Below are 24,369 nucleotides of genomic sequence, written 5' to 3'. Positions count from 1 at the left end.
CTTGAAAGCAAAACAAACACCTGAAATTTACGTTTACATACACACAGTAGGTATAAATAAAGTTTCCTTGTTAAACTTAGCAGAACATTTTCTTGCAATTGATATTTGCTGAAATATTATTTTCATATACTATATTATAGTAAATGGCTTTGGCAGTTTACACTACACTTCTGGCTGAATATAAAGTGAAAATAATATTTTGTCCTGATTGTTTAACCTTTTAAAACGCTGTTCATTACATTTTTGATCGTCTTTACTTTGCAGCCGATAGGATTGAGTTCTTGAAACCATATTTTAGGAAAAGACCCAGTTCTATTAAAATGAAACATTTGTTTCATTCAGTCATCTGATAAAAATGTCTTTGTAAATCTAAGGAGATTTTGTAGTATCATTCAGAAACTGTTGTCTCTTAAGGAAGTTCCTTTTTCTTAACAGTCTCTGGTGCCACGTTTCATTTTTAGACTTTTTTTAAAGCCCCCCCCCCCCCGCCTCTTTCTCCTCTCAGTCTATTCAGCACAAATCTTTGAAAGAACGCGTGTGTTCTTTTCTCTTTTCTTTGTACTCCCTATGTTCTTAAGTTATATGTTATTTGTCATTTTGTTAATCTCTGGATTGTTATTAAAATGTAAAGTGCAAACATCTCTTTACCTCACTGAGGTGATGTGGAGGAATAAACTGAAACGGTTCACCTTATAGTACTACTTGAATGAATCTAGAAACCCTCACAAAAATATGTCTTGAATACTGATGTGAAACCTTCCACAGATGGAAACCAAAGAAAACTTGCTAATCATAAAAGTCTGATACCAGTTTAAATAATGTAGAAGAGATATTATTTCCACTTAAAATTGATCAATAAATCAGCAGGAGTAAATATTTCTACAATTTATTTGACATCAAATTAACGCAATGCTGAAAATTAAGCCACAAACTTACCTATTTCACATAATGTACCATTCCATTGAGTTTCATTACATGAACATATGAATGATTCAGGCTCAGTTCCTTCTGTACAGTTACCTTCATTATAGCAAGGATTTGGACTGCAAGGTGTCAGATCTATAAAAAAAAAATACCAGAATCGATTTATCTCGAACTATTTTATGAAGGAGTTAAGACGATGTTACTTTCCATGAAAAACAGGCATCTCAACTGAAGTCTTCTTTCAAATCAACGTGTAATTGAATCAATTAACTTTGGAACAAATTTGGTAAAGAAAGGATGGACATGTACAATTGCAAGATCTTGTTTCGGAGTATTTCCATGCAAGTATACCATCCTTTGACAATGATCTTAATAACATGGTTTTAATTCTAGCAAAACAATTAAATAACATTGTAAAATAGCCTAACTGAAGATATCGGCGCCTTAAAACAAACTGTAGAAGAGATATAAGTTCCACTTAAAAGTGATCAATAAATCAGCAGTAGTAAATATTTATACACAAATAATTTCACACCAAATGCAAAGCAATAGTGAAAATTAAGCTACAAACTTACCTATTTCACATAATGTACCATTCCATTGAGTTTCATTACATGAACATATGAATGACTCAGGCTCAGTTCCTTCTGTACAGTTACCTTCATTATAGCAAGGATTTGGACTGCAAGGTGTCAGATCTATAAAACAAATACCAGAAACGATATTTCTCGAACTATTTTATGAAGGAATTAAGACGATGTTCTACTACTTTCCATGAAAAACAGGCATCTCAACTGAAGTCTTCTTTCAAATCAAAATGTAATTGAATCAATTAACTTTGGAACAAATTTGGTAAAGAAAGGATGGACATGTACAATTGCAAGATCTTGTTTCGGAGTATTTCCATGCAAGTATACCATCCTTTGACAATGGTTTTAATTCCAGCAAAACAATTAAATAACATTGTAAAATAACTGAAGATATCTGCGCTAAACTCACTTCAATAGGTCAAATAAATTTTCATACTTGTGTCAAAGTTTCATGGCTCTCACTTTCGCGGGATTATTTAGAATGTTGCTTCAGATAGAGAAAATGATTTGAGATTGATAGTTTATTACTTGCTGTACGTTAATTATAAGTGAGCATTTATCTTAGAACAATACCAGCCGATACATATAGCTGGAAAAGCAAGTACTGTTCTTGCCCCACAACCATGCATCAGTAATGAATACTTTGTGTTCGTAACACGGTAACATGTGTTGCAGGTGGCACTGTAACAACAGCAAAGCTGCTAACTTGTTACCTTGTTACGAACACACAGTAGTAATTACTGATGCAGGGTTGTGGGACATGAACAGTACTCGCTGTATTAGCTATATGTATCAGACAAAGATTTTGCAATACGCTTCCGGATTCAGTGGGAAGGACACTACTTTATCATTCCTTGTTTTTTTGTTTACTTTCAATGGCTTGATAACTATACCTATTTCACAGTAAGTGCCACCCCAGTTTGCTGCATCACATGTACAGTTGTAAGATCCTGGCTGTGGTAGCTCCAAACACGTGCCATTGTTTTGACAAGGAGATTGACTACAAGGCAATAGATCTGGAAAACAGAATCAATAAAAAAACAAATTATAAAAGAATATCCATGCAGATGATAAGATGGCAGGCTGTATGTCTATAGAATTGTTAAATGTGTATCATTTATAGCATTTTGAATACAGCTGACCGTAAACCTAGGCCTGTGTATTAACATCACAGTCACAATATGGCAAGTATGGGGATCATGGACATCACTAGCCACCCTGCGTAAATATAATGATAATGATGAGGAGGGGGGGGGGGGATAAAAGATTGACTTCCGGATGCACGTAGGAAGGACACTACTTTATCATTCCTTGCTATTGTGTTTACTTTTAATGGCTCGATAACTATACCTATTTCACAGTGAGTGCCGCCCCAATTCGCTGCATCACATGTACAGTTGTAAGATCCTGGCTGTGGCAGCTCCAAACACGTGCCATTGTTTTGACAAGGAGATTGACTACAAGGCAATAGATCTGGAAAACAGAATCAGAAAAAATAATTTTATAAAAGAATATTCAGATGATAAGATGGCAGGCTATATGTCTAGAATTGTTCAATGTGTATAATGTATAGCATTTTGAATACAGCAGACCGTAAACCTAGGCCTGTGTATTAACATCACATTCACAATAAGGCAAGTATGGGGATCATTGCCATCTCTAGGGTGGGGGGGAGGGTAAACGATTGACTGAGGGGGAAAAGAAGAAATAATCAAGTACTCTTGTCCTTATAAACAATTTACATTCATATTGTAATATTATCAATTTTTTTATGGTCTACCATTATGGTCTACCTATATGGTCTACCTATTATGCCTGTATCATTCTGGAAATTTGTGAATGTAATGCTTACCCACATCACAGTTTTGTCCACCCCATCCCGATGTGCAGTTACACTCGTATGTAGACCCATCAATAATTTCGCAGGCACCTCCATTCTGGCAAGGGCTTTGGTCGCAAGGTGTTATGACTGAAAGCAGAAAAGTAAAAATGCCGATATAAAATGTACCATGAATGTGTCACATATCGAAAATATAGATTTCAAAAAATATATGATACTACTGATGAAATGAAAAGAAACAATAGAGTTGTATCAAACTCTGATCTTGATGGCTTGTTACGTTGCCGAGACAGGAAATTTCTCTTTTTTTTAAAATATGAATTTGATGTGGATTAGTACATTGAGCAGTATAATTTTTGATATAACACGTAGAACGTGCATTAAACATGTTTTAGTTTTACATTCATTTTCATTACCATATATTGTCTACCTATATGGTCTACCTATTATGCCTGTATCATTCTGGATATTTGTGAATGTAATGCTTACCCACATCACAATTTTGTCCACCCCATCCCGATGTGCAGTTACACTCGTATGCAGACCCATCAATAATTTCGCAGGCACCTCCATTCTGGCAAGGGCTTTGGTCGCAAGGTGTTATGACTGAAAGCAGAAAAGTAAAAATGCCGATATAAAATGTACCATGAATGTGTCACATATCGAAAATATAGATTTCAAAAAATATATGATACTACTGATGAAATGAAAAGAAACAATAGAGTTGCATCAAACTCTGATCTTGATGGCTTGTTACGTTGCCGAGACAGGAAATTTCTCTTTTTTTTAAAATATGAATTTGATGTGGATTAGTACATTGAGCAGTATAATTTTTGATATAACACGTAGAACGTGCATTAAACATGTTTTAGTTTTACATTCATTTTCATTACCATATATTGTCTACCTATATGGTCTAACTATTATGCCTGTATCATTCTGGATATTTGTGAATGTAATGCTTACCCACATCACAATTTTGTCCACCCCATCCCGATGTGCAGTTACACTCGTATGCAGACCCAGCAGTAATGTCGCAGGCACCTCCATTCTGGCAAGGGCTTGGGTCGCAAGGTGTTATGACTGAAAGCAGAAAAGTAAATATGCCGATATAAAATGTACCATGAATGTGTCACATATCGAAAATATAGATTTCAAAAAATATATGATACTACTGATGAAATGAAAAGAAACAATAGAGTTGTATCAAACTCTGATCTTGATGGCTTTTTACGTTGCCGAGACAGGAAATTTCTCTTTTTTAAAAAATATGAATTTGATGTGGATTAGTACATTGAGCAGTATAATTCTTGATGTCACACGTGGAACGTGCATTAAACATGTTCTAGTTTTACATTCATTTTCATTCATGCATAGAAAGAATGATTATAGACACAAAATTAATGTTGTTATCAACAGCAGTTGTATATCTATAACACCTTTTGTAATTGTTGAGGTATGGCCCTTTAAACAAATACAGGTGTTCATCAGTTAAAGTGACTGGAATATTAAGTCTAATATACAGATCAAGAGGTCTTCCTCAGACGTTACGCAAAACCCAAATTAGACAGAAGCAGATGACATTTATAGCTACCAATGGTTTACAATACATATAGACATTTGTTTAAGGACAAATGGTATTGAATTTCATGCATTCAACTGTCCAAAGGTGCTCTGTTGTTATATATGAAGTTAGTTTATGGAATAATGGATAGACAAGTCTAACTTCATCATCAACTTAGCCTTAAAGCTGGAGCATTCCAATAAGTTAATATTTTGAAACCGGACTAAAATCATCATCAAATCTAACATCCTGCCGAAAAGCCATCCATTTAATAAACGTGTCCACTTGAAATCACTCTTTCCCCTCGGAAGTCTCTCATATCTCACCAATACAGAATAACATCCGGGTATATTGTTGATATATTTTCCAAGGTCACATAACTATTTCATTGTTTTGAAAGTGCAAAAGAACGACATGCAGTTTGTTGGTCTATTCCAACATCACAACCATCGCATACCTCAAACTTTTAGACATTGAATTTATAGATGCCCTTTAAAGAGAGTGTAACCAAGGAGGGTGCTACAAGCCTTGTAGAACCCTCCTTGGTATAACTAACCTGATGTCTGACAGGTGTCACCAACGAATCCATCTGGACAGGTACAAGAAATTGCAAGGCTGGTCCCACCACAAATACCACCATTCAGGCAAGGATTTGGATTACACAAATCAACTGTGAAATATGGCAAGAAGGAAAAAAAGGAGGTAACAAATCAAATTAAAAAAGAAGGAATCATTAACACTGTAATTAGAGGTTAGGGGTTAAGGATAATTCTCATGTCAGTGAAAATGTAGCAAATTCAACAGAAAATGCAGCTATATAAACAAGTTCATCCACTCACCAATAGTTTCGCAATCTGTTCCAGTGAACCCTGTGCCTGAGCAATTACATTGATAGGAATCACCCAGTGGTGTACACATACCACTGTTCATGCAGGGGTTAGGATTGCAATTGTCTGTGGCTTTAAAGAGAGAAAAACAGAAGAGAATTGATATATTCCATACATCAATTAAGCTTGTCTTAAGGTATGAAATGTTTCTATATAGCTAGCCAATGAATGATATGGAAATAAAAAGCACATTCACAATATCTGAAAATGTATATATCCCTTTTGTAACTCATACCATTACAGAGGTTTCCCATGAATCCTGCCGCACAGTCGCATGAAAAGCTCCCTTGGGCTCTTTGGCATGTTCCATCATTTTGACAGGGGTTAGGGGAACACAAATCAACTGGAATGAAAAAGGAAAAAGAAAGATAACATTATTAGCACAATAGGAGCAGTTTAACTGGAGCAATTGCTGATATCATACCTCAATTACACCATTTCTAAAAAAATATGGTATAAAGCACTAAAAATGAAATGATAATATTATGTAATGCTGTAAATGCTAAATATATACAGGGTTGTGATAGGATATCACATTATGTTTAACTAAGATATAGTTGGCTTTAAAAAATTGTGGCCTGCATGCGTTCTTATATAAGTTATTTTTTTATGAATATATACAATAAAAGCTTTCTTAAAAATGAACGCTGATGAGTCGTCTTGAGTTAAATTACTACTGAAATGGAATTGTAGCTAGGCTAGAATTACTCAATTATTTACTTAATTAATGATTTTATGTTTGCTTTGATTTTCTTTTCGCATCGTCTTTTCATGTCTTTCTTTTCGCGTAAACTTTGAAGAAATAAATAAATAAAATCCTTTAAGGGAAGAGAGAGGGAGAGAGAAAACTGCTTACTCTCGCATGTGTCTCCGATAATTCCCGGATCTTGGCAAGAACAAGAGAATCCATTTTCAGCTGGCGAACAACGTCCATTGTTTTGGCACGGGTTAGGGTCACATGGGATAACTTTCAGTGAAAAGAATGTAAAGAAAGAAGTCGTGTTACAAATATGCAACAGTTTACTGCTTAAAGTTTTGTCAAATCATAAACATGATAAACATTCTCTCCAGTTTCACCACAGTTTCTTAATCTAATGTATTTAAATGTAAAGAAACATCAATATCCATTTCCTGAAATTCAAATTGAGTCTTTCCTTGATATGTTTGACGTCTCAAAATGGGTGGAGGCTTCGGCATGGCAGTGGGAGGGGGGGGGGGTTGGGGAGTTTAAGAACCTCGGTGGAGAGAGGGCAAGTGAGTCAAAGCCCACATGGGGAACAGCCCCCATCATAGAGTGGGGTGGTCTGTAATGGGATAACTTGTTGTCCGGAGGGTGTTATTTACCATAATTTGGAGTATAAGCATCCATATATATGTTCGGCCTATTTGACGGTGCCCCTGATTATTACAGTGGTTCTACCTTCAATCTGTGAAGCTTGTTTTCATTACCTTCAACTGCATGTCCAACCATTTTAGGTTTTAGTTCGAACATGATCCCCCCCCCCCCCTCACACCGAGTTTATAATCACAATAGGCAGAACATGCATCTATGGCGCAGTTATTGAAAGGGTCTCTAGAAAGACAAATGGCAGCGTAACCTCAAACTGTTGCAAAATGTTGCAATTTTGAACAAAAATCGTAAGAGAGATGCTTCATTTATTGAGATATCTTCTTGATCTTGGTATTTCGAACTGGTCCAAGCAATGATTTATTATGACTATACGCCTGACACCGTGCATAAACTTCACTCACCTGGGGTTTGGCACATTAGCCCCTCAAAACCAGAAGTACAGGTACAATTGTAGGCAGTGCCAAACGAATTACAAGCCCCGCTGTTCATGCAAGGGTTAGAAGTACAAGGATCGACTGCGAATGGAAGAAACTTAATAAATTATTCAACTTGACAGTTAAACGATAGACAAACTCATTATCATTGAGTTAATAATTTCTACTAGGATTTGTGAACCTGTATTTTACAAAGCATATCTGACATTTGTGAATAATATATTGCTTCATTAGTATCTTTCATCGTATTTGTAAACAACCAACCAACCCACAAACAACCCCCCCCCCCACACCCCGCCTTTAATGTTCCGCATTATTAATTTACAGAAACTTTATTAATCATTTTAATCAATGTATATAAAAAATGGTGTACTTTGCTTGATTTCCATAGCTTCTAAGTATTTTATGCATAGTATTGATTATGCTGCAATAACCCCACTTTTCATTCTTTCAGTCTAATCATCCTATAACAATAGTCATCATTTTATGAACGTCATTCTTTCATATACTACTCATTCTTACATTATAAACGTAATGATATAAGTATAACGTCATTCTTTCATATACTACTCATTCTTACATTATAAACGTAATGACATAAGTATAACGTCATTCTTTCATATACTACTCATTCTTACATTATAAATGTAATGATATAAATATAACGTCATTCTTTCATATACTACTCATTCTTACATTATAAACGTAATGATATAAGTTTAACGCCATTCTTTCATATACTACTCATTCTTACATTATAAACGTAATGATATAAGTTTAACGCCATTCTTTCATATACTACTCATTATTACATTATAAACGTAATGATATAAGTTTAACGCCATTCTTTCATATACTACCCATTCTTACATTATAAATGTAATGATATAAATATAACGTCATTCTTTCATATACTACTCATTCTTACATTATAAACGTAATGATATAAGTTTAACGCCATTCTTTCATATACTACTCATTCTTACATTATAAACGTAATGATATAAGTTTAACGCCATTCTTTCATATACTACTCATTCTTACATTATAAACGTAATGATATAAGTTTAACGCCATTCTTTCATATACTACTCATTCTTACATTATAAACGTAATGATATAAATATAACGTCATTCTTTCATATACTACCCATTCTTCCCTTATAAGCGATAACTTGATATACGTCATTCTTTCAAAGTATTCGCTCTTAAACAAAGTCATTATTTGATGTAGCCTATATACGTCATTCTTCCACACGGGCTTTCTATCATGTATATAAAACAAATCTCTTTTACACGATTTATACCGCTTACCTGTCTCCGCACAAGTCAGTCCAGTAAAGTCAGAAGTACATTCACAATTGAAAATCCCACCAGTAAGTGTAAAACACGTCCCGTTGTTTTGACACGGTTGGTCGGCACAATGATCAACTTTTTTTTCAGAACGAAAGGATCGAACAAAATGAAAAGGTTAATGGAACCGAAATACGGTGAAAAGAGATGATATACCGAAATATTTGTTTACATTAGCACCCCATACCCTTCAGAAGCTCTTTGTTGTCAAACAAAAATTGTCCTGTCAAATATAGGCTACTTTTATTTTATTTTCCTTTTGATTTATTTTAATATTAAAGGGTTAATTCGGTTAACGTAAAACTAATCAAATCCCCCGAGTCCCTGAAATACAAATGCTAAAAGATGAATAAATATAAAATCACCAGCTACAACAATTTACTTTCACAGTACCAAACAAAATACAAAATATAATAATTTAAAGCAGGGTCAAGTTAAAAATAAAAGATTATTCAAAACAATAATTACTAATATGAGTTTGATTACATTTTATATAATCAATTGAAACTGTCATGAAAAATTAATTAGTTATCTCTGTTACTTTGACTCATCGCCATCACACCTCATCCAATTATAAATTATTTAACAATTAATTAAACATCTATGTTGACAAAATCATGAAGACAAAACCATATGTGGAATTCCTAAAGTTTAAAGGCAGAATAGAAGACAAATATATTTATTTTATATGGCTCATCTGACAAGGTTTGCTACATAAATTTACCTTGTGTTTGACAGGTATCCCCGGAAAAGTCTACAGTACAAGCGCAAGTAAACCCGCCTCCTTCATTTAGAGTACACGTGCCTCCATTGATACATGGTTGTGACTGGGTACAGTGATCCACTGACGTTAAAATTAAAAGTGAAGTAAACATTTAGACTTGTAAATGATATTGTCCTGGTGACGGCGTCACTGACACTAGGCTTCAGCACGCCCCACCTTTCTAACATCCTTGATTCGCCTCTGGCCCTTCCACAACATTAAGGTCCCTACTTAAAATAAGTCGAGGGGGGGGGGGTGTTACTTTGGTACTATTATAAGCACAACCTTTCGTTTAGACCTGCTTATATAGCCCTAAATTATAATCTAAATAATCCTCGCAAAGCACCATTTGACGTCTAAATGAATGTTATATGGATATTTTGCGTTTGCCCCCCCCCCCCCTTGAAAATCAAGTGTACATCACTGTATAACAGTTATGTGCAAAGGCAGCCCACTCCTCCAGAGTAAACAATTCAGCATCCACTGACCAGTTTGGCACATGGTGTGGTGGTGGGTGGTGGGTGATGGCGGAATGTTTGGGGTAGCAGTCACTCGAACGTTATCAGGGTTATATAGTCGAGAACCGCATGCATTAGTGATCATATGGCATTTTACTATTACAACTTCATTTTCAAGAAGTTTCGATAAACTATATAATGCATGCGGACTCAATATCTCGTGTTGATTGACACTGCAGTGGCGGCTTACCTATTTCTTCACACATAAATCCAGTGAAGTCTCCCGTACAGGTGCACGTAAAACCATTAGTGGTGGGATTACAAGTGCCGCCATTTTGACACGGTGCATCAGCACAAACATCGACTGTATTTAAAAATGAGGAAAGAAGAAAATAGTTAAGTCATCAAGTGTAGTACTGCATGGAATAAAACTAATAAAACGATTTACTGCTGATATACACAAGTATATATATATATATATATATATATATATATATATTTATATATATATATATATCAACAGGAGTATCAAAGACTAAGAAATTTAAAAAATATACATATAAACGTTAGCGTAAAGATAAGAAAAGTAATAAAGTTAAATAAAGGGCTCAAGGGTTATGTTACTAAATCTAATCTACAACAAAGGTTCAAGTGCTTCTACTTAAGGAAATATTTCAGAATGGTAAATTAAAGAATTTCTGAATGATTATCTTCTACATTTTAGCAAGATATGAGAATTGCGTAAATTTCTATCGGCTTTAAACTACAAGATCATTTAGTGCAGGTTACAGTGTTTTTGATCATTATTGATTTTCCTTGACATCCTGATGAACTGGGCTTGAACAGATGCATTTACGACTGCACATAGAGATAATAAACTATATGAAGTACATTGGAAAGGTATACCCAAGAAATTTCAGTAATCTGTCCCCACCTTTTGGCAACATATTACGTACACTGCAAACCCACCAATAGGCCCGTGGTCAATGATGTCCCCTGGGCCCGACCTAGCTCTCGACACCCCTACAAACTCACCTTCTATCTGACAGGTATCTCCTGTGAAAGCTGCAAAACAGGCGCAGCTAAAGACACCACCGGGTCCCGAGCTACAAACTCCATCATTCAAGCAAGGATTACCGGCGCAGTGATCCACTGTGTAAATACAATAGAGCGAATTAGGAATATTAACAAACTTTTTTTTTACGCAATGATATAATCCATGATTTTTTTTTTTAAAGAAAAGTAATCCAAGATAATCCCAGCCCCAACCCTAGCTCTAGCCCCAACCCCAACCCCAACCTCAGCCCCATCCCTAGCCCCTCTCATCTTGTTCTTCAAAATAACCGGGTTATTTCTTTTGTGAGCTAGACTAGTTAGTCCAGCCGCCTTTAATTAACGTCTCATCATTTTTACTACCAACAGACAAACGAGAGAAACCTGTTTGATATAAAGGGGTAGAAATCGGTCATTTTAAGAGTCATCGTTATTGTCCCCAAATATTCTAGAATGCCAAATGATGGTCACGCTTGTCCAACATCAACAAACATGTCACTGCCAGACAGTTTTAGACTGTCAATTATATAATTAAAAGCCTTCCAGATGTCTGGTAATAATATGGAGACCATTATGGTCAAATGGTTAAGGCAGTGGACTAATTGTTATCTAAGGTTTGCAGGTAATATTGATGACCTTTGATGGTCCTGTTTTGACCTACCTTCTATCGAACAATTATTTCCTGTGAAGTCCACGTTGCAGTCACATGAGTACGAGCCTTGGCTTCCCGATGTACAGTTTCCACCGTTGAGACAGGGGCTACTAGAACAATGATCCACTGTCAAATAAAATAATTATGTAATAATTAATAATAAAAGAGTAGTTATCATACTTTTCAATTTATTTTAATGAATTCCTGCTTTTAAAGCATCCTTTTTATTCCTTTCATATTAAAATAATATTAATATGTTCTAAAATGAGTTCAACTATATGTAACTAAAATGACTTTCCGTCATAATATTTTAAAGAAATTTAAATGTTAGAAAAAACAGATGTTATATAGGATTATTGGTTCAGATGAGGAAAAAGCGAACATTTTGAAGGGCAACATTTTGGGGTAGAGGAGACTGTAGTCTTTTTCTGGAACGTAGCCGACTGAGGGGGGGGGGTGAGTAGGGGAAGCATCATGACCGAGATCAAAGGTCTCCTAGCCCTCTTTGGTGCCGCCACTGCATATTGAATAGGTTTACACGCGTGGTTCACAAATATAATAATTAATCACGCCAGAATAATACAAATCTTACTTACCTAGGGTCTGGCAAAGGCTGCCTTCATAATCCACCGTACATTCACATGTGAATGTTCCATTAGTGCCTGACGTACATGTGCCGCCGTTCTCACATGGTAAGGCTACACAATGATCAACTACAGATTGAGACGAGGGTAAAAGAAACAATATTTAAAAATATTATTAGAAATAAGAAACAGGAAAAAAACGATTGACATTGTTCTTCTATAGTTTGACGAGAAGGAACAGCATTGCTCTTATACGGGACTGGGCTATTATATATATGATCCTCATAGGCGTAGGGGCCCATTTTTTTTTGGGGGGGGGGCTGTAACGACTTGCCCGAAATATATAACCAGGATCTGAAAGTGCATATCATATAGGCATGCAACGGTTATTACATCGCATGCCAATTACATTCAATCATTTGCCATCTTATTACCCCTTTCATATTTTTTATAACTTTGGGGGAAGTCGTTACAATGATGATGATAACAATATCAGTTCAACCATTGAAAAACACATTGCAATTTATTTTTCTTTCGGTAGGTGCCCGAAAAATTCTCACCATATTGCCCAATTTTTTACAAAGATATTCGGTGGGGGGGGGGGGGGCTGTAGCCCCCCAGCCCCGCCTCCTACGCCTATGATGATCCTTACCTGTAACATTGCATGTATCTCCCGTAAAGTCCACTGTACAATCGCATCTGGAGGTCAGGAGTTCGCTTACGCATGTTCCACCATTTTCACAAACATTTGTAAGGCAGTAGTCAACTGTGTGGTAGATAAATAGACAGGACAGTGTAGAAACTAGGGACTTGAAAGGAGAATGCGAGAGTTGAGGTGGGTGGGTGGGGTGGGGTGGGGGTGTTAGGCAAGGCAAAATGTGTTCAACTCGTGGGAGCATTATGACTGCATCACACGTATATAACCATAAAAGTTTAACATTTTCTAAATGAAGATGCGGGGTGTGGTGGGATGTGAGATGCGGTTGGTGGGACAGGTTTTGCAAGTAGGAGAATGCGAGAGTTGAGGTGGGTGGGTGGGGTGGGGTGGGGGTGTTAGGCAAGGCAAAATGTGTTCAACTCGTGGGAGCATTATGACTGCATCACACGTATATAACCATAAAAGTTTAACATTTTCTAAAAGAAGATGCGGGGTGTGGTGGGATGTGAGATGCGGTTGGTGGGACAGGTTTTGCAGGTAGAGGATAATGGGGCAAGTTTCGCTTTGAGCAATGCCACTGAAACATGCCATGTTGTTCTAAAGTGGTCTAAGTCAGAGTTTAATGTTTGCGACAAAAAGAACCCATTTTTTTTTTTACAAAAAGCAACAGCAACAGCAACAACTACAACAACAATATCAGAAGAACGATTTAGCTAAGAGATGTTCACTTTGTTGGAACATTGCCTTGAAGTTGACTATTATCTTCTAAGTCAGATATCTCTCTTAATTCTTTAAATTTCAAACAACGACTTAAAGAAAGGTTTATCGACTTTATAGCTTTAACATAATGTAAATAATACTGGAATGAGTGCAAATGTCAAATTCAATTAAACAAATACTGTAATAACAATAACATTATGCAATAATTACAAATATACGACAATTGATAAACCACAAAAGACAAAGTTATTCAAAAATTTGGGATATCCTGAAATGATCAGTCAAGCACAAATATTTCAATATCAGAAAGGTCGAAAAAGGTTTAACTGAGAAAGCTAGCAGAAATTACTCACTTTTCTGGTCACATAACTGACCAGTGTATCCAGTATTGCTGCAATTACAAGTCACATTATTGACAGTTCCTCCCAGGCAGACACCACCATTAAGACAAAACGAGAGGAGGCAGACATTCTCTGTGAAAATAATATATATTAATAATAGCAATAATATAGCAATAATTATATAACAATAATATATGCAATAGGGGCGGACTCACATCTTAGAAAATCTTCAAGTTTGCTTCTGCTTGGTCCTTGAATTGATATATGTCAGTCATAAATATATTTTAACAAAAGTGACATCTGACAAGTGATCAAGCTTAAATTAAGAAAGACATTTGATATTGTGTCCCCCGCCATTCAGAAAGTGGGAGACGTGTCCTCTGTCCCCTGCGCCCCCCCCCCCATGATTGACGCCCCTGCTTGTAGTATATGGTCTAATCATGTTACGGTGCATGTTACAGGTGTATTACAATATTGGGTTATTGACGATACTTAACTTCTAAAATCAAATTATTTGATGCTTTAAAAGTGCATCCACAATACCCCCCCCCCTGCCCCTCTATATGATGTGGTCTCCTTTTGGGTCACATATGACCATCCCCTACTTATGGCATTCTGTTACCTTTTCTCAACATGGGTTGAGGGAGTAGTAGCTTGACAGATGATTTACTTGTCATGTGCAAAGGAGCAGTTTTGACTCATAATTTGCTATGACGTATTTCTTAACAGGGAGTAAAGCCTTCATTTTACCTGATACAACGAGAGAGCCAGGTACAATAGACATATTTCCCATCATGCCATCATCATTGAAAGAGGCATTCATAGCGTTTGTGAAGTTTGTGACCACGTCGGCGTCCGATAAGTTAACAATACTGTTTAATAGAATAGCCGAGTCGACCTGTATACTCCCAGCACTAAACAGAAAGGTCGAAGAAAAACACACAAAAGAAGGACAGTTAGGTCAGTGTAAATTCATTTAAATAAATGTAATTTTTTTTAAAATTATATCACAACAATTACGAAACGACTGGTACGTAAATATACGGGTGTCTTCCTTACCTTAGTGAGTTGATCATGATACCAGCGAATGCATCTCGGAAAGTTGTAGCATTCATTTCTGTCAACATCTGTAGGGAGACAGATAAATAAAATCCATGGTAGAATAAGAAGGAGTATTGTTTACGTTACTAACCTAGCCGTTAAAGCTGTAGGGAAATGTTTGAAGGCATTTTCAGTTTGAGTGTTGAAAGATCGAGGTTATAGAATGGACTATGTGAATAAAGTATGCAAAAAGTTATTAAAATGTAGAGGAGTTGGGTTGTATTATGAAATGTACACGGACAGTACATGCCCACTCTCTAAATGCGGTTATATAGTTTCATTTGATTTTCCTGGAATATTTTGCTCTATGTGGACCAAGGAATGTCAGTATACGCCAGTGCGTGACAAGCGTTTTCTCTTCTGATAAGAAATCAATGTCTTTGTTTCAATGAATTTGTTCATAAGGCTCACTGTAAGAATGATGTTTCCGTTATTAACATATGTATGTTGTGTACTACATGTGGAATGTCCTTTATGGGTTCCATCAGGTCCACGTGGCCATCTTATGTCCCTCCCATCGTTAAAGGTATTCCAAGCCAGCTTATACATCCCGTTTCTTTGCAGCTGTTTTCATTTCGCACAAAGAATGCCGGTAATCTGACCTAGTTTCAAATGAGGTGTAACAGAAGTGTTAGACACCACCATCGATCCCAGAATATGCACACACAGCTTGCTACCGTCGGTAATTAGACACTAGTGTACAGTCAATACATACAGCTACGGTCGATACCCACAACACAGTGTACATATGCGATGGACATCTCAGGTCTAGATAAAAGATAACAAGGTATCACGTTTCATGACTGTCTGCATTTTGTAGCGGCAAGAAGAAAACTTCACTTACAAGCAACGGAAAGTTAACTTTTTCAGAGGGCGGCACCTGGTTTGGGGCGAGTCTTCAATGCCTTTAACGATTGTACCTTTATATTTTCAGAACAGACTGTCCCAATGTTTGCATTTCCGAGTGAGACATGCAAGAAACACACGGAATGGATCATTGAGTTATCATCTTTATACAGACCTATTAATGTAATAAAGCTTAGTAGTTGCTTCCTTTTTTTCTTTTGTCAGGGTAAATCATAGAACTGTTTAGCAATGTTACTCTTTCAAAAAAAAAAAAAAGGGCATCGGTAATACTTACTGCGTCGTCAACTCTTGCGGCAAACTCCATAAAGTGGGGATGGCTGGTATTTGCGTACGTGTCAACAAACTGCTCATCTACAGAGAACCGAACGTATAGAACTTGAGGTTCTATGAGAAAACATAAATAGAAAATTAGAGAAGGAAAGCAAAAAAACGGGAAATATTAGAGTGCATATGTTATAGGAAGACAGGTAAGGGAGGAGAAAAAGTAAATTAAATGTTTACCTTCAACTCGGATCCAAAAGGTACAATTGTTGGCATTTCCGTCATTATCCACAGACGTAACTACAACCTCGTGAACGCCCTGCGGAATAGCTTCGGTATCGTTCAGATTAGCCGACATTGTCACATTACTGTAATTGTCCACTGACACTGCGGGCGGTAGTTGAATCAGTGTAGCTCCCTCCCCAGGCATTGTAGTGAAAATTGCATTTTGAGGACAAGTCAAGTCCGGTGGAATTGTGTCTGTGTACAATGGTAAAATCATCATCATAATAATAACAACAACAACAATAATAATAATAATAATAATTCTTTTCAATTTAAATAGTCCCTAAAAACCAAATTTAGTCACGAAATCCCTTTCCTGCGTTTTAATGAATATGACACTGTGTATAATATTTCTTTTCATCATATTTAAGTTCTTATGGTTCTGACTATTGCATCACTATAGTAAGAAGGAAAACAAAAACGGTCCCAGATCAAATATAAAAATGCAGATCAAATATAAAAAATACAGATCAAATATAAATTGAATTTTTTATATACGTATCGATAACAATTTTAGAAGTGAATATTAAATGACATATGAATGTATCGCATTAACTTCATTAAAAAAGTAACCATTGTTTTAAGCAACCAACGTACTTTGTAAAAACACTTACCTGGTAAGATAATGTAGAAGATACATTCCGCCGAGTTGCCGCTAAAGTCATAAGCTGTTACCGACATCCTCATTGCTCCCACTGGGACGACGACCGGAGGAAGCGGATCCCACACAGTGAAATAAGAGCCGTCTCCATTTACCTCAATTCCATAATCACTAATAACGGTTACATCATATTGATACAGCCCTCGCTCGGTCACAGTTTTATTGACGCAAATAATCTCGGGTGGCAAGATATCTACAATGAAGAGATGTTTCAAAGAAATAGACGATGGTTTATATGGGGGGGGGGGTGTGGGCTGGAGGAGGGGAGGGGAGGGGATGCTGAGATACAAATTGGAACCGGCACGGTGATTCAGCTGGCGGCACTGGGGTCTTTCAATACGCACGCATTTGGCGCCTCACATGAAACAAGCACATTTTTCGACGACGCCTGTGTTTGCTGATACGATCGGGTGGACCAAGAAGATATCGACCCCTCCGGCATCTGATGTGTACCTGGAAAAAAGCCGCGCACCGACTCCGAGCCGATAAACCGGTATGGTAATCCACTCCTGATGGTTTTGTTGAATACAGTGTGGGGTTTTCTTTTTTGTCTTAACGTTTGATTCTTTTGCATTTCAGACAATTTTGATATTCTTTGAAGATTGTCCAAACAGAATTAGTTAATTTTCCAAAGTTGTCTCCAAACTGTTATAGTTTTCATACTGCAGATGCGGTCCTTCTACCGTTAAATTGTCTCTCGGACGCCACCTCCCTCCCTCTCTCCCTTCTATGGGTGGAACAGTGATATATCTTTGCTTATCGAAGTCGCATAAGGGAATTCTTACAAATTTCTGTCGTCAAATTTCATTGTAAGTGTAATACACAATGAAAGCATAATTATCAATATACAATTATAAATCAAAATGAATTCATGCCAATGTCCTACCATCCTGGCAAAATGTGTTGTTGTATCCGGGAAGGCAAGTACAAATTGGTTTCGATTCGTTGTTATTGCATATTCCCCCGTTTACGCAGGGGAAGCCAGCTATCTCGCATCTTGTTTCTGTAAGAAAGGGAAAATAAACCCATACAATATTGACTTCCAATATAACTTTCCAGTCATCGACAGGACTAAAGTATGCAGAATGGCTTCACTTGTTCCTTTCCATGTCTTCGACAGAAGAGCATCAATTTTAAAATAACAGTTCGCAGTAGTAGATTCCATACATAGATAACATTTGGCTGTTGCACCATCTTCATCTTTATATAAAGTAAAGTAAAGCATGTTTTAACATTGTCTTATATGTCCGATCCCTTGCATAAACAATAGATAATGTCCCACATGCATGCACATGCACTTTGTTCTATTGTCGAAAATTAATTGTCTACACCAGTCGTTTAATCAGATTACCAAGAGTTTCATTTGTATTTGCATTGTGATCACAGAGAACACGTTCTTCACAATAATCCAAATTATGCAAACTTCCATGCATTGTCTTCTATACCATTGAGCTAATGCCAAAGGGTTCATGCAGTATTAAGCGCCATTCTATTGTGCGATTTTGATTTATGATTTATTATTTTATAGTCGTTGAGCTTTTACATCACTGAAGCCCGTTTGCTAATTTCAAACGGTAGCGAGTTGGAATTGTAAGAGAACAGGATTATGGGGGGGGGGGGGGATGGGGAGAGGAGGAGGAGGGGGCATTGCATAGAGTGAGCCTAACAAGATCAATAGGTTCCAGCATTCAGTCTTACTTGTTTGCTCACATAGCGTCCCTTTGAATTCCACTGTGCAAGTACACTCAAAAGGCAAAGGACTGGGGTCAGTGGGTATCACATCTGTACATGCACCTCCATTTAGGCAGGGATTATCAGGAGTGCAGGAGGTTGGTATCCCAGCTGTCAAAAGAAGAAAAAACACGACAAAAAAAAGTCGTTATCGTAAATTTGGTTTGTTATGTCTACAAAATTCAATATGTAATTATGATGTAGATGATTACTACTAAATATACTTTATTGATCAGGTTCAGACAAGAAAGAAAATGTATCCTGACTTTTTCCTTTCAAAAAAGTGTTAATTTCCTTTACTTTCAAGTAGAGTTGTTATAGTTTTTAAAGTATAGGAGAGAAGGAAAGCTGTAGTATCCACGTTATAGTAGTCTTTAATTCCAGACGTTTTGTTTTTAATCTCTTGAGTCTATAAGGGTTTTTAAGTGTAATTTCCTTTATGACTGTTTTTTTTTTACGAAAAGTAGAAAATATTTGTAATCAGGAAAATATCTTCTGCATTCTGACAAGACCACACTGAAGTTTGTACGGCAATGTTGGCTATGGAAACTTTATTGTTAGACTTGTACTGCAAAGGTTGTTCATGTCTTTTAAGTTAAAAACCAACGTTCCAAAAATTTAAACCTATATCGAAATCTGCGACAGATCATGTAAAGTAATGCTACTTAAATAAGTTTAATTATGAGTAAAGTCTTCATTAAATATGTCCGAACAGTCACTTGTCATTATTGAAACTCTTGCCTAGGATTGAATTCCCAGAGCAAATTTCAAATGTTTTCCCATCTGGCAATTCTTCCGTCGTACAAGGCCTAATCATACAATACACACACACACACATATATATGTATAAATATATATATATATATATATATATATATATATATATATATATATATATATATAATATGTATATATATTTATATATATGAAAATGGTTGAAAAATATATATATAATATAGCCTATAATATATATATATATATATATATATGTATATATATATATATATATATATTCATATAGGCTATATCATAAAGTAATATTACCATGATGAAATATTCATCTTTTAATTAACTTGCGATTAAGAATGATAGTCTACTTACTTGGAACATCACATGCAGGTGGGTTTGTGAAGAGTATAGTACAGTTGCAGTAGAATCCGGAGTCTACCGAGGTATGTAGACACTGCCTGTTGATTTTGCCACAGGGACCAGGATCCAAGTCGCACACTAAAAGAGGATAATGGAATTCAAATATATCAAAACCAAAAAACCAAAAAACCAAAAACAAATGTGGCAGAAACATTGAAAACCGTAAATTACTTTTGTAAATGATAAAAAGCTTTAAATACAATATACATGACACTAACTCTTGGTCTCCTTTGAAGTTAATTTTCAGCTTCAGATGACGTTTACAATTCTTTAAATGTAAAGATTCCCAAATTGTGGAACTGTCTTAGATGAAATTTTATTTTAAGTTTAATGTGGATCTGGGGATTAGGGAGGCGGGGTCTGCGTTTGTTATTTTTCGCCTTCTTCTCAAGGAAGTGATCAAGCACTTATCAATTCTACGCGGTGATTTTATTTCTTTCACTGTCATAAATCCTGTTGCCAAGTTGCTTCAAAACATGAGTGAAAAAACAAGGCGCTGAAACATTCCATCCATCACTCAATGCAAATGTCCTTGAAAAATAGGTTATGTCAAAATTAACCGCTACAAATATATAGGTCTATGTATAGGTTCGTGAGAGTAAATAAAATGTGACTCGAACGTCAATGTATATCACGCATAAGCAAACAACATTGAATGACTATACTTACAATGCATGCTACAGTCATCTGATGTAAATCCAGTGGCACACGCACAATTTGGAAATCCATTTGAAAGGTAGCAAGAGCCACCATTCTTGCAGCCGAGCAAGGAGGGATTCGCGGAACATGCTTTGAAATAAAAAAAAAGTAAATAATTCACGAAAAACTGCAACACATCATGACCGGATTTGCAGTGAGTCCGAATTATTAATTCCCTGTACTCTAGAGCTTTCTGCTGGTAATCGCAATCATCATTACCAAGGAGAGAATTCTACTTGTACCCGTACTGGTACTCATGCATGATGTTGTAGTATATTAGCTACATCAAACTTGGCGATAATATACATATCTATATATATAATATATATATATATATATATAGCATATAGTATACCAACTGAATCTTTGTTTCACTAACGGTTAAAATAATTTTGGTCAAAAATCAAAGGAGTTATTTCATTCTCTCGGGATGGTTAAATGAACACAGACATTCCTTTCATAAAATCAACTAAGTTACGTCATATAACAATTAATGGACTGTACGGAATAAGCTGGTAAATTGCGTCATTATAGCAAAGACACATGCAGACCTTATGCATACAGCATTATAAGAAATATTAGTAAAAGACATAAACCTCAAAGCCACTGCATAAAATATGAACTTTAATTTATTCCGGGTCCATTAATAGTTGACATTATCTTCCAAGCTGAACCCAGTGCTATGAGGACAAATATACCATGTACAATACAAATGATAGTTGAAATGTTCCCGCATGCACAGTTTGGTCAGAATGCAATCAATACGATATCAGTGGTATAGGTTAAATGAAAACCAGGAATTGATGAGAACCAGTCGTCTCCTTCTTTTAATTACTTGATGTAACAAACAGTAATATACTTGAAAGGCACGGAAACTGGCTAATGTTGATTACAGCGAGTCGCTATATACGCCCACTTCACTATATAAAAAAGTTACTTAGCGTATAGCATGTGGGATCTAATATTATTGACATGTTCCTTAGCAAACAGGAAAACGTTATATCAATGTTTATGTGGGTTAAGTACACAAGATTCACAAATAAGAGCCATGTTTGTTACGGATATATACAGCCGATAATCACTGCATGCAGGGAGCACAGTAAACTGTAGTGTAAATCTTAAAGTTTAGTACGAAAGTTAAAACTGCAGGGTCGTGCTGATGATGAATCGGTAGCATGTGCTATTAGGTTTAGAGTAATAACTAATATATATATAGAATGAACCATTACTTTACTACATGCTGTATTATTAATGAAAATTCTTGAACCGTTTTATTACCGTCAATATTGCAAAATGATCCGACGAATGGAATCAAGGAACAGTCACAACTAAATCCTAGCTCGTTCGTAGAGTCCAACAAACAGGTCCCATTGTTGCAGGGATTGTTAGCACAAGGCCCTACATTCAGAAGAAAATAATAACAATAATAATATTAATAATAACAATAATAATAAAATAATTATAATTATAATAATAACAACAATAATAATAATAACAACAATAGTAATAATAACAATAATAAAAATAATAACAATAATAACAATAACAATAATAATAATGGAAAAGGCAGAAAATGTTAGATATAAACCATTTTGTAGGATGGGCGGGATAAGACAACTTTGATATTAAACTCACCGGCGACCTCACATCTTGGTCCAGAGTAATGGCGTGCACATGCACAATAGAAGGGCGTTGTAATTGAGTTGGTGTCATAGCATGTACCCCCATTCAAACAAGGATCAGAAGTACAAGGACCTGTTCACAAGACAAGAATATATACTCAGATAAAGCAAAGCAAAAGGTGGATGGGATATATAAGGGGTAGAAGAAATGATCCATTTCCCCCACGCCAGCTTATCCCATTGCAACGTTCTTGAACCTCAAACGCAGCATATTAAAAGTATCTACAAAATTTAATACTATAACCTTAATAATTTCCCTCCCCATTTGTTCCCCTCCACAAGGAGAATTGGTTTACCGTACTCTTGTATCCTCCCAACACTAATGAAACATAGAAGGTTCCCATGCTATGATCAACCGCAATCAAAATTTGATTGAAACACTGTATGTTTGGTAAATAAACTGCTTCAAACAAGTGACAAATCGCAAAATTGATTTTTTTTTTTACTCAGAATATCTAAAATGTTTCCTATTATATATTAGAAAGATTCTTATTAACCCTCTCTGTCCAAAAGTTGATATAACTATGCTTATTAGAGTATTAATTAATTTCTTCATTTTTTCTTACTCATGTCACAATTTTCGCCAGTGTAAGTAGGCCTCGTACAGACACAAAGATAGAGTTCATTAGGATCTTCATCATCGATGTCCAGACGACAGATTTTATTGATGCTGCAGGTGTCTGCTTTACAAACTTAATGGACAAAAAAAAAAAGAACAACAGAACAAACTTAATGAACAAGCATTATCAATGCGATAAACGTTCTTTCTCTCTCAAGAATTACAATATGGAAGGATTTCAGTATTAATAAGGGGTTAATCAACGGTCTAGCTAGCGTTACTCACAGGATTAATGCACGATCGGGGGATAATGCAAGCGATGCACGAGGGCGGAGGCCGAGTGCATCCAGCGATAGCATCAACACCCGAAGTGCATTAATCATGTGAGTAACGCACGCTAGACCGTTGATTAACCCCGTTCATTCATACACTACCATTTGTGTGGGGGAAAAATCATAAAACAAAACATTTTTGGTTACATATAACCAAAGATTTATTAAAGTGATGCCCCGTAATTTTACCTTGCGTTACTCACAGGATTAACCACGGTCAGCTGACCTGAATGGACCAATAGGATTTAGGAATCTTTACTAAGTATGAATGAACAATACATCAATATATATATATATATATATATAATCATATATATATATATATATATATATATATTCATAAATATTTTTATATAATATATATATATATATAGTTGGTTGGTTGGCGTCTATCTTGGCGCAGAGTGCTCTATGTCCAGTGGACAGAGCGGAATATATGTTGATACTAGGTGAGACTAGTGGAACACTAGTAGTTGTAACTCGGAGTTTCACGCGTTATAGCGATCGTCAGACAACTGGTATCAACTGGTATCAGTATCAACATATATATATATATATATATTTATATATATATATATATATGAGTTGACAATTGTAATATATTGTAATATATATTTGGAATGGTACATATGAAATGATCACTCTTTTCGTCTATTTATATATCTTCCATGTGTTAGTCTGTTATGCCCTTCATTAATCCTGATCTAACTGCGGCGGGTAAGCGATATTTTCTTCCAAACTTACCAAATTCTTCACAATTCGGCCCTGTAAAACCAATCTGACATTCGCAAATGTGTCCACGACTATCGGTCTCATCCAAGATACACGACCCCGAATTATAACAGGGAGAACCTTCACAAGCACCTGGAA

General features: G+C 35.9%; 1 protein-coding gene across 5 annotated transcripts in view; it reads right to left on the bottom strand.

The window, feature by feature from the left end:
* The window catches only part of LOC139962226 (uncharacterized), a 56,150-nt gene that overhangs the window by 7,658 nt on the left and 24,123 nt on the right, over positions 1-24,369 (bottom strand). For 2 of the 5 annotated variants that reach the window (XM_071962236.1, XM_071962238.1), the window contains exons 4-35: positions 24,244-24,363; positions 23,175-23,300; positions 22,562-22,681; positions 22,205-22,324; positions 20,897-21,016; positions 20,180-20,305; positions 19,046-19,189; positions 18,234-18,350; positions 17,301-17,540; positions 16,642-16,881; positions 16,415-16,524; positions 15,232-15,299; positions 14,923-15,086; positions 14,185-14,304; positions 13,106-13,219; positions 12,466-12,582; positions 11,879-11,995; positions 11,200-11,316; positions 10,415-10,528; positions 9,668-9,787; positions 8,905-9,021; positions 7,558-7,671; positions 6,662-6,772; positions 6,041-6,148; positions 5,758-5,877; positions 5,475-5,588; positions 4,321-4,437; positions 3,367-3,483; positions 2,865-2,987; positions 2,408-2,530; positions 1,500-1,622; positions 937-1,059 (exon numbers count right to left, since the gene is read on the bottom strand). In XM_071962236.1, the coding sequence (XP_071818337.1) occupies positions 937-1,059; positions 1,500-1,622; positions 2,408-2,530; positions 2,865-2,987; positions 3,367-3,483; positions 4,321-4,437; positions 5,475-5,588; positions 5,758-5,877; positions 6,041-6,148; positions 6,662-6,772; positions 7,558-7,671; positions 8,905-9,021; positions 9,668-9,787; positions 10,415-10,528; positions 11,200-11,316; positions 11,879-11,995; positions 12,466-12,582; positions 13,106-13,219; positions 14,185-14,304; positions 14,923-15,086; positions 15,232-15,299; positions 16,415-16,524; positions 16,642-16,881; positions 17,301-17,540; positions 18,234-18,350; positions 19,046-19,189; positions 20,180-20,305; positions 20,897-21,016; positions 22,205-22,324; positions 22,562-22,681; positions 23,175-23,300; positions 24,244-24,363 (4,044 nt within the window). The remainder of the gene's footprint in view (positions 1-936; positions 1,060-1,499; positions 1,623-2,407; positions 2,531-2,864; positions 2,988-3,366; positions 3,484-4,320; positions 4,438-5,474; positions 5,589-5,757; positions 5,878-6,040; positions 6,149-6,661; positions 6,773-7,557; positions 7,672-8,904; positions 9,022-9,667; positions 9,788-10,414; positions 10,529-11,199; positions 11,317-11,878; positions 11,996-12,465; positions 12,583-13,105; positions 13,220-14,184; positions 14,305-14,922; positions 15,087-15,231; positions 15,300-16,414; positions 16,525-16,641; positions 16,882-17,300; positions 17,541-18,233; positions 18,351-19,045; positions 19,190-20,179; positions 20,306-20,896; positions 21,017-22,204; positions 22,325-22,561; positions 22,682-23,174; positions 23,301-24,243; positions 24,364-24,369) is intronic. The other 3 variants (XM_071962237.1, XM_071962240.1, XM_071962239.1) reach the window with 3 other exon arrangements.

This window comes from Apostichopus japonicus, chromosome 20 (genome assembly GCF_037975245.1).
Source record: "Apostichopus japonicus isolate 1M-3 chromosome 20, ASM3797524v1, whole genome shotgun sequence".
In the NCBI taxonomy this organism is placed as follows: Eukaryota; Metazoa; Echinodermata; class Holothuroidea; order Aspidochirotida; family Stichopodidae; genus Apostichopus; species Apostichopus japonicus.
This window is presented reverse-complemented; position numbering and strand designations above follow the sequence as displayed.